Source organism: Branchiostoma belcheri, unplaced genomic scaffold, assembly GCF_001625305.1.
Source record: "Branchiostoma belcheri isolate BF01 breed outbred unplaced genomic scaffold, Haploidv18h27 scaffold10, whole genome shotgun sequence".
In the NCBI taxonomy this organism is placed as follows: domain Eukaryota; kingdom Metazoa; phylum Chordata; class Leptocardii; order Amphioxiformes; family Branchiostomatidae; genus Branchiostoma; species Branchiostoma belcheri.
This window is the reverse complement of record NW_017802380.1, coordinates 4,779,396-4,790,074: the sequence shown is the minus strand read 5'-3', so window position 1 is coordinate 4,790,074 and position 10,679 is coordinate 4,779,396. Positions and strand designations below refer to the sequence as shown.

At 45.2% G+C, this 10,679-nt stretch overlaps 2 protein-coding genes across 2 annotated transcripts; both read right to left on the bottom strand.

Annotated features, from left to right (window-relative positions):
* Positions 1 to 353: 353 nt before the first annotated feature.
* LOC109471609 (penicillin-binding protein 4-like) lies at positions 354 to 4,174 on the bottom strand. The gene is made up of 5 exons (XM_019770957.1): positions 3,672 to 4,174; positions 3,214 to 3,486; positions 2,684 to 2,937; positions 2,089 to 2,265; positions 354 to 1,893 (listed from the first exon to the last, which is right to left on the bottom strand). The coding sequence occupies exons 1-5, from the start codon at positions 4,172 to 4,174 to the stop codon at positions 1,358 to 1,360; spliced, it is 1,743 nt and encodes a 580-aa protein (XP_019626516.1). The 3' UTR covers positions 354 to 1,357.
* A 411-nt stretch (positions 4,175 to 4,585) lies between these two features.
* Positions 4,586 to 10,495, bottom strand: LOC109469268. Its single transcript, XM_019767762.1, is given in 10 exon segments — positions 4,586 to 5,427; positions 5,673 to 5,837; positions 6,455 to 6,711; positions 6,983 to 7,255; positions 7,439 to 7,977; positions 8,592 to 8,892; positions 8,894 to 9,110; positions 9,282 to 9,449; positions 9,855 to 10,108; positions 10,223 to 10,495. Coding segments are annotated over 10 exon segments (2,973 nt in total). The 5' UTR covers positions 10,492 to 10,495; the 3' UTR covers positions 4,586 to 4,897.
* Positions 10,496 to 10,679: the final 184 nt, after the last annotated feature.

The following is a 10,679-nucleotide window of genomic DNA, read 5'->3' as shown; positions in this document are numbered from 1 at the left end:
TCATGTCTGTTATGGAGAAATAGGTAAAGACATCTACTATTATGATAGACCTCCATAGCAGACTTCAGAGCTGTACTTTTTTTGCTTATTGTGTGTTGTTTTCTGATTGGTTATCAGTATTCAGGGTAGCTATTGAAACACTGGTACAAATCAGAATTCTTAGATGCAATCAGAAAACAGCACATTACAAGGCCCCCCAAAAGTCAAGCCCTGATGCCTGCTATGAAAGCTAACTGTAAAGAATGGATGACTACAATATTGCTTACCTACTGCTAACTTGATATTGAGCTTGCAGTGCTTTTCTGATCAGTGTTATTGAAGTACTGGCAGCTGTAGAGGAAGCAATGATGTATTAGGTAGAAACCATTCACCACTGATTGATGTTGGACACCTGCAAATGTTTATTATACATTAGTAAAGGGAGCAGACAAATGTTGCCAAAAGTGATGGGATAGAGAGCAGTGCTCACGACATGTACATGGCCCAATTGACTAAGGAAAGAAAAGAATTTAAACCTGTATGTTACCCCGTATTTGGGGTGCATACTCTGGGACCTGTGCCTTGTAATATATTTCACTGCGCATCATATACCTACTAATAGACATTATTGGAACAGAGAATGATGCATTTCTGAAATTGCTAAAAGACGAAGTGCTTTTGTAACCACCGGTGGCGTCAGGAATTTGGCCATGTACAGAGGGAGCTATAGTATAGGTCATATGAGCATCAGAGTTGCCATAGTTGCTGTTTGTTGCACGGAAACGGTGTTCAGTAGACTGAAATGAATGTCATGGTTTTGCACAAAGTCCTATACGTAACACTGCAAGGTCAGCAAGCATGCACACAATCCAAACATTTTCAAGAACCCGGGGTAAACGATAGGATGCTTAGCAAAGCTTATTTATGTAAAAAGCATCCAATGAAACAATTATGAGATATTTATTACATAGACTGGCATTATAGAGACAAAGCATTTTTATATTTCCACTGCGAAAGTTATTGATGGGTAAATCAAGGCACAATTTGTATCAAAGTACCACTGAACCATGCCTTTCTAGTCCTTTTGATGTCACAAGAGACATGGAGGACAGACAAGAACCTCCAATGTAGAGAACTCTGTAACGTGTTCCTACCAAAATTTTGATAAACAAAAAAAATAAAGGAATATTAGAGGTGTATTCCCTGTTTGTGTATGTTGTCTTCCTTTTCGAGTAAGCATGGTTGATATGAGAGAAGAAATTATACAGAACGCCCAGCAGATACCAACGACAGAAAACCTTTTTGAAAACATGAAATTTTCTAGTCTACGAAGCTGACACTTTTACTACCCATATCATTTACTTTATGCTTTTGAGCATCACACCATCGTGGTCATGTAGACAGAAGCCATGCAGAACAAAACCACGAAGATGGAACTAGGCGAGCTACCACTCGGAGACCCAGAGACGCCGGTACAGTCGTCCCACTTCGGCAGTGTAGGGTCCGGGTCGGTCAGCTTCAAGCCACGTTCGAACAGTAGAGCCGGTTCAGGGGGGAAGCGATGTAAGGACAGCGAGAAGATCCTACCATCTTTCTCACCTACATCAGCAATGACAAGTGGCAAATACTCTAACGGCCCTTGCAAGCGGAGGAGAAGGCGGTTAGGAGAGGTGGAAGGGAGAACTAGACCCCGTCCGATCACACCAAAACTGAGGTATAAGTTGTCATCAGTCGTGTTCAGGCTGATGGTCAGGTTGCCTGCCGCACGGTTGCCGTAGACTCCTTCGTAGTCACGTTTGTCCCGTGGGAAGTTGTCCGAGATCTCAGGGGGGACGGTGCTGTTGTACTTTGGTCTCGTCAACCAAGGCTCAGGATAGGTGCAGGCTATGGTGTCGTTAAGCCAATGGGCCTTACCTATTGGCACGAGCAAAAGATGATAGACATTAGAATTCAGACTGACCAGTTGACATACTGCAGATGTGTATGCGATGGATTATGTTTTCGTCCAACAAAGTTGGGGAAGGCAGCTTGTGACAGAAGAGGTAAGCTAGGTAAATATTAACTGTTTTTTGCTTGCCAATAACTGTATGGAGATTAGAGACTTTGTACCTGTTACGATGTCCCCTACCAGGGCGTGGATCATATCGTGGACGTCGATGGCTGCATCATCAGTGAAACTGTTGGGGCCGTTGACGGAGGTGAAAACTCCTCCCGAAGCGGCAGGGTACAGGGACAGGAGAGAAACATAGCCTGCCACAAAGCCACTGTGTTGTAGTCGCCTGTATCCTAGTGGAGGGCAAGATTTTTCTTTGAATCAATGCTGGTTCACAGCTTTGAAATAAATAGTGATGTGATAACACCAAGATAGTGATTACAGATTGCATGGCAACAAGATCCCCATTGTAACATTCTCACATGACAGTCGACCACTGTACATATATACGTTGTTGCTAAATACAATCCAGGAAATATAGCACTCTAGATTTCCGCCTTTTACCAATCTTTAAGCCACTTAAGTTGATTGGAAATTTACTGTATCATATTAGCCTTGCCTTGAAAACTAGCAGTTTATCTTAAAAGACAGCATCGCAAATTACTCCGACGTCAAATTATGAAAGACCTCTATCCTGGATTACATGACATAACATGTACATTGAAGTCCAAACGAGAATTACATCAATGAACATCAGTGACTATTTCGTACCTCGGTAGGTGCCAACAAACCACGCCAACCCGTAGCCCTGCTCCGTCCCCGCCTCTACTGGCCAGTCAGGTTCAAGCTTGTCGGGGTCAAAACTCGAGGTGAACTCTGCCACGTGGGTGTGCCGTAAGGTGTCCTCCGGCGCCACCAGGCGGCCGGCCGCGTTCTTCCCCCCGCTCAGCTGGAAGTTCATGTACCGGGCCATGTCCAAGGCGTTGGACACCACACCTCCTGCAGGATTATGCAACGTGATAGGCCTACAAAAGAAAAAAAATACAACACATTTCTAAATTTATCTTATCTTCATATGGCAAATCAGTTTAAATGATTTTTTGTATATAACATGAATGAACACTTCTGCATGTTGATCTCATCCGGACGTAGATGCTATGAAAAGGCAGTCTCCAGATGTTAGCATATCTGAGGTGAACCCTTGAAATTACAATACATGTACTAGAAAAGAGAGCACCAAAGGTAGCAAAAACATCTGTTTGGATATCACTGAAACGGCACAGTAACCAGGCAGTGCTTACCTGAACTCGTCATGACTGTACGCCACAGATTGACCTGTTCTGTTATACGTCAGGTACGTCTGGGCTAAATTGGAGAAACTTTCGTCATCGAGGACGTCTTCCAAGTACACTGTGTCGTCCATGCCCAGTGGTCCTAATACTCGTTCCCGCAAGAGGGCCTCCCAGGACTTCCCTGTGAGCTTCTCCGCTACGTGCCCAGCCAGGGTGTACAAATCGTTGTTATAATGCCAGACGGTACGGAATGGGTAGATCTGTCTGAGGTACCGCATTCGTCTGCAAGACACATAATCAACGTCAAAGCACATCGCCATGAACCACTAACTGGACAACCTGTACATGTAAAGCCACACGTAGGCCATTGTAGGCAGCAGAATTAATCATTAAATACAGTGAATAGCACGGCTATCTGACCTATTACCGAATTTTCTTACATCTGTGAAATGGTATTGTTAGCTCACCTTGCCAGTTCCGATCTGTCGTAATCCTGTCCCACTGTAAAAGCAGGATTTTCTAGAATGTTTTCTAGACCGGTTTTGTGCGCCAGGATATCTCGTAGGGTCGTCTCTTTGGTGCGAAACTCGTCCCTGAACCTGAAGTCCGGCCCCAGGATGTCCGTCAGGACGGTGTCCCAGTTCACGTCTTCCCTCTCCCCGAGAATGGCCGCTAACAGGGCTGTGGTGAAGGACTTGGAGATGGAGCCGACTCCGAACAGAGTCGTGTTGTCCACAGCTTGTCCCGTCTGCAGGTCCCTCTGGCCGTACCCCTTGGCGAAAATGGTCTCGCCGTCCTTGACCACGGACACGGTCAGACCGACTACAGGCCTGGACTCACATGTCATCAGGGTCTGGATGAAAGTGTCCAGATCCCGGAGCCTTTGCTGTAGATCCGGGTCAGAAATGGTTAAAGTCTGCCCGAATAGCATGAAACAGACCACAAGGACCATATGCACAGCAGTGCCCATCTTCCGCGAGAAAGTAGACTGCAGACGGCCAATTTGTACTTTGTAATGAACAACGCGGTTTATCGGATCACGATGACACATCGTTATTTTATGGGTGTGCCTTGTTGAACTTTGAAACTTAAACGTACACTCTGATGTTTACCCACAATTTGACAAGAGGCGGGAACGTGCTGGGAAAGAGAGCCTAAAGTAAACTATGGACCAACGTTAAACTTTCATTTAGGGTTATCTCATTATATTTATATTCATCTCATTATACCACACTGACGTCTTCAATGGTATAGTTTTTATAAGACACTAGTTTCATTGCCTAACTTAAGAACAAATCATCTATTTTTCGTACGTCGATTTCGTACACGGATACCAAAAGGAAAAATCCGTACTTTTAGGTACACTATATTAGGCACACTATTTGCAAACCCTAATTTAGGGCTTCTTGGTAACCCTACTTTAGGGTTTTGGTAACCTTTATTTAGTTTTCTTTTGCAAATCCATACATTTGCATAATTAATCAATGTGAATCATTTATAATCATAAAAGTATGAGGTTATGGAACACTAGTTCTCTGTAGCTCGGTTGATTTTTAACCCTATATTCGTCCGGTTGACAAGGAGATACGTATAGTGACTATACTTGTGTCATTAGCACATATGAAAATATCATTATGACAGGTGACTTAGTATCGGTGACATGAAAGAAGGCCGATTGATCTGCTTTTGTGAATCAGATTAGGTAGTAAACATAGGCCAAAAGGAGGAAAATCACCAATATGTTACTCGAAGCTGCGCGGTTCGGAGAGCCAGAGACACCGGTACAGTCGTCCCATTTCGGCTCTGTAGGGTCCGGGTCTGTCAGCTTCAATCCTCGTTCAAATACGATAGGGGGTTCAGGAGCATAGCTTTCTACTGACAGAGAAAAGACGTCACCATCTTTTTCTTCTACATCGGCAACAATGTTGGGGGCATATACTAAAGGTTCTCCAGCCCGGAGGAGAAGGCGGTTAGGAGAGTCGGTAGGGAGAACTAGACCCCATCCGATCAGACCAAGACTGAAGTATAAGTTGTCATCAGTCGTGTTCAGGCTGATGGTCAGGTTGCCTGTCGCACGGTTGCCGTAGACTCCTTCGTAGTCACGTTTGTCTCGCGGGAAGTTGTCCGAGATCTCAGGGAGGACGGTGCTGTTGGGCTTTGGTCTCGTCCACCAAGGCTCAGGATAGGTGCAGGCTGTGGTGTCGTTAAGCCAATGGTCCTTACCTATTGGCGAGCAAAAGATGATAGACATTAGAATTCAGACCTTTTCCTGACCAGTTGAGCAGATGTATTTACGGTAGATGTATTTACGGCAGATGTATTTACGGTAGATTATGTTTTCGCCCAACAAACAGTTGAAATCAAACTTTTAAGCATGGGGAAGGCAGCTTGTGACAGAAGAGGTAAGCTAGGTAAATATAACTGTTTTTTGCTTGCCAGTATCTATGTGGAGATTAGAGACTTTGTACCTGTTACGATGTCCCCGACCAGGTCGTGGATGATTTCATGGACGTCAATGCCCGCTGCATCGGGGCCGTTGACGGAGGTGAAAACTCCTCCCGAAGAGGTAGGGTACAGGGACAGGAGAGAAGTATAGCCTGCCACGAAGCCACTGTGTTGTAGTCGCCTGTATCCTGGCGGAGGGCAAGATTTTTGTTTGAATCAATGCTGATTTACAGCTTTAAAATAGGTAGTGATGTGAACACAAGAAGACAGTGATTACAGATTGCATGGCAACAAGATCTCCATTGTAACATTCTCACATGACAGTCGACGAATATACATAGTACATTGTTGCTAAATACAGTGCAGGAAATGTAATACTCTGGATTTCCGCTTTTTACCAATCGTTAAGCCACTTAAGTTGATTGGAAATTTGCTATATCATCTTAGCATTGCTTTTAAAGCTAGTAGTTAATCTTTTAAAAGACAGCATCGCAAACTACTCCAACAGCAAATTATGAAAGACTTCTGTCCTTGATTATGCTGGGGTCACATTTCCAAACCGGGGCCCGGCCGGACAGTCTTAGGAACGAAAAGTAGGTTATAAAAGACAACAAAGCACAAAAGTTGGAAAAAATAATAATTGGGAACTAGTTCCGTATACTATTGATATAAATTGTCGATTTTTCATTAATCGAAACAGCCCGACCGGGCCCCGGTTTGGAAATGTGACCTCAGCATTACATGTGCATGGAAGTTCAAGCGTGGGCGTGGATTACATCAATTAACATCAGTGACTATTTTGTACCTCGGTAGGTGCCAACAAACCACGCCAACCCGTAGCCCTGCTCCGTCCCCGCCTCTACTGGCCAGTCAGGTTCAAGCTTGTCGGGGTCAAACTTGATCGAGGTGAACTCTGCCGTGTGGGTCTGCCGCAAGGTGTCCTCCGGCACCACTAGGCGGCCGGCCGCGTCCCTCCCCCCGCTCAGCTGGAAGTTCATGTACCGGGCCATGTCCAAGGCGTTGGACACCACACCTCCTGCAGGAAGATGTAACTTGAGAGGCCTACAAAGAAAAACATACCACACATTTCTAAATTTATTTTATCTCCATATGGCAAATCAATTTGAACGAATATTTGTATGTAACATGAATGAACACTTCTGCATGTTGATCTCATCCGGACGTAGATGCTATGAAAAGACAGTCTCCAGATGTTAGCATATCTGAGGTGAACCCTTGAAAATACAATACATGTACTAGAAAAAGCATCAAAGGTAGCAAAAACATTTGTTTGGATATCACTGAAACGGCACAGTAACTAGGCAGCGCTTACCTGAACTCCTCATGACTGTACGCCACAAATTGACCTGTTCTGTTATAGGTCATGTACGTCTGGGCTAAATTGGAGAAATCTTCATCATCGAGGACGTTGGCCAAGTACACTGTGTCGTTCATGCCCAGTGGTCCCAATACTCGTTCCCGCAAGAGGGCCTCGTAGGACTTCCCTGTGAGCTTCTCCGCTACGTGCCCAGCCAGGGTGTACAAAGCGTTGTTATAACGCCAGACGGTACGGAATGGGTAGATCTGTCTGTAGTACCGTATTCGTCTGCAAGACACATAATCAACGTCTTAACACATCGCCATGAGGCAGTAACTGGACAACCTGTTCTATGTACATGTTAAGCACGTAGGAGCCAAAATTAATGATTAAATACAGTGAATAGCCATTCAACATGGCTATACATATTACTGAATTTTCTAACAGCTGAAATGGAATTGTTTAGCTCACCTTGCCAGCTCCGATCTGTCGAAATCCTGTCCTACTGTCAAAGCAAGATTCTGGTTTTCTATGCCGGTTTTGTGCGCCAGGATATCTCTCAAGGTCGCGTCTTTGGTTCGGAACTGGTCTCTGAACCTGAAGTCCGGCCCCAGGATGTCCGTCAGGACGGTGTCCCAGCTCACGTCTTCCCTCTCCCCGAGAATGGCCGCTAACAGGGCTGAGGTGAAGGACTTGGAGATGGAGCCAACTCCGAACAGAGTCGTGTTGTCCACAGCTTGTCCCGTCTGCAGGTCCCTCTGGCCGTACCCCTTGGCGAAAACGGTCTCACCGTCCTTGACCACGGACACGGTCAGTCCGACTACAGGCCTGGACTCACATGTCATCAGGGTCTGGATGAAAGTGTCCAGATCCTGTAGCCTCTGCTGTACATCCGAGTTAAAAATGGTCAAAGTCTGCCCGAATAGCATGAAACAGACCACAAGGACCATATGCACAGTAGTGCCCATCTTGCGCGACAAGGTACACTGCAGACCACCAAACAACGCAGTTTATTGTATCACGAGTTAATGACGCGTCGTTCCTTTGTGGGTGTGCCTTGATGGACTTTGAAACGTACACTCTGGTGTTTACCCACGATTGACAAGAGACGGGCACATGCTGAGAAAGAGAGCCCAGCGTTAACTATGGACCAAAGTTAACTTGCATTTCGAGTTATGTCATTATAATTACATATATAGCACATTGACGTCTTCAATGCAATGATAAGTGTTATAAGATACCGGCTTTATTGCTTGACAAATCATCTATTTTTCGTACGTCGATTTCGCACATTATTTCAAAAGGAGATAGATAATTCATACATTTGCATAATCAATCAATGTAAAACATTCATAATCAGTTGGTCATAAAGGTATGAAGTTGTGTAACTCTAGTTCTCTGTATAATCATTGATAGCTCAGTTGATTTTAAGTCCTATATTCATTCGGTTCCACATCCCTGTAATGTTTGACAAGGAGATAAGTATAGTTACTATATTTGTGTCATTAGCACATATGAAAATATCATTATGACAGGTGACTTAGTGTCGGTGACTTAGGAAACATATCACATCCAAAAGGGGCCCATTGATCTTCTTCTGCTTTTGTGAATCAGATTAGGTGGTAAACAGAGCCAAAAGGATCAAAATCATGAATATGTTACTCGAAGCTTCGCGGTTCGAAGAGCCAGAGACGACGGTACAGTCGTCCCATTTCGGCTCTGTAGGGTCCGGGTCGGTCAGCTTCAGGCCTCGTTCGAATACGATAGGGGGTTCAGGAGGATAGCTTTCTAGTTGCAGAGAAAAGATGTCATCATCTTTGTCTTCTACATCGGCAACAATGTTGGGGATATATACTAAAGGTTCTCCAGCCCGGAGGATAAGGCGGTTAGGAGAGTCGGTAGGGAGAACTAGACCCCGTCCGATCACCAAGACTAAAGTATAAGTTGCCGTCGGTCGTGTTCAGGCTGATGGTCAGGTTGCCTGTCGCACGGTTGCCGTAGACTCCTTCGTAGTCACGTTTGTCTCGCGGGAAGTTGTCCGAGATTTTAGGGCCGACTGTCGACGTCCTCATGGTCTGTCGTTTCGTCCACCAAGGTCCAGGATACGTGCAGGCCGTTGTGGAATTCAACCAGTGGTCCTTTCCTATCAATGAGTATGTAGGAATGTCATGATCATGGCTACCCGGACTGAAGCTAGCTCTTTTCCTTCTTTTTCCCGTGAGATCTCTTATTGGTCTATATATAGTTTCAAAATCATGCTTAGAGCTATGTGGTGGATTCTTTTTTTCTTCTACCAACAGAAGGAAACTTGTACCTGTGAGAATATCTGCAACGTGGTAGTGAATGGTATCGTGGACGTCATTGGCCCCTGTGTCGTCAGCGTTATTGATGGCTGTGAAGACACCTCCTGATGTGGCCGGATAGAGGGACAGTAGTGATGTAAAGCCTACCATAGATCCACGGTGATGAACTCGTCTGTAGCCTGCATAGAACATGCCGGACATTTGCGACTTGAAAACAATCCTAGAAGATATGCTACGTTCACATACATGTACAGTACAGACAACGACACCATGACGATGTTGGACTAGCTATATATAGAAAGGTGTCACAATGAGGACCGTGAGTATGATGGATGTAATGCCATTATAATGTAAACCGCAACTACGATATCTTTATGGACTCGTTGTCTTTTATAAGTCGACGCTTAAAATTGCAGACTCATGATCAAAGCTTTTAGTTTTGAAACAAATCATAGTATTTTGTTCACCATTTCTTCAGAAGCCACTGCGAATAGTTTTTAGGCAGCTTGCAAGCATGTTACGAGATGATGCCTGAACTTTGACAACATCAGTCACAACACTGACCTAATGTAAATATCAAATACCTCTGTAGGAGCCGGTAACCCAGCCAAACCCATAGCCTTGCGTCAGCCACGCTTCGACTGGCCAGTACGGTTCGACTTTGTCGCTGTACGGGGGCACGATGGCGTCTGCCGTGTGGGTCTGTCGTAAGGTGTCCTCCGGCACCACCAGGCGCCTGGCCTCGTCCCTCCCCCCGCTCAGGTGGAAGTTCATGTACCGGGCCATGTCCAAGGCGTTGGCCACCACACCGGCAGCGGGAAGATGTAGCTTGACAGACCTATGGCAATATATGATTGAATCCATTTACACATGTGCCGTCTTAAGACGTCAAAATTGACAGGTATGTTTATCAGTGGAAATGAGTGCCGTTTGAACGCACACGCACACGTACCTGTACTCCTCACGACTACGGGTCTCGGACTCGCCACTTGTATTGTAGGTGAGGTATGTCTGAGCAAAGTTTGCGAAGTCTCCAGCCTCAAGTGCCTCAGCTAAATACACCGTGTCGTCCATGCCCAGCGGCTGTAGGATACGCTCTCGCAGGAGGGTCTCGTAGGACTTTCCGGCAAGCCTTTCCGCGACGTGCCCGGCAAGTGTGTACATGACGTCGTTATAACTCCAGGTGGAGCGGAATGGGTACACCTGCCTGTAGTACCGCATTCGCCTGCAAGGGCATTGGATTTTCAATGGCAGTTTGAATTACTACTTCTTTATTAAACTACTTCTTGTGTCACTTTGCCTTAGACACAATATGAAAAGGGTTTTAACTTTTATTGTTACGAAAACAACGGCTATCGTAAAATTGGAATGAATACCAGTTCAGCAATGCATAACTACTTAAATCTCAT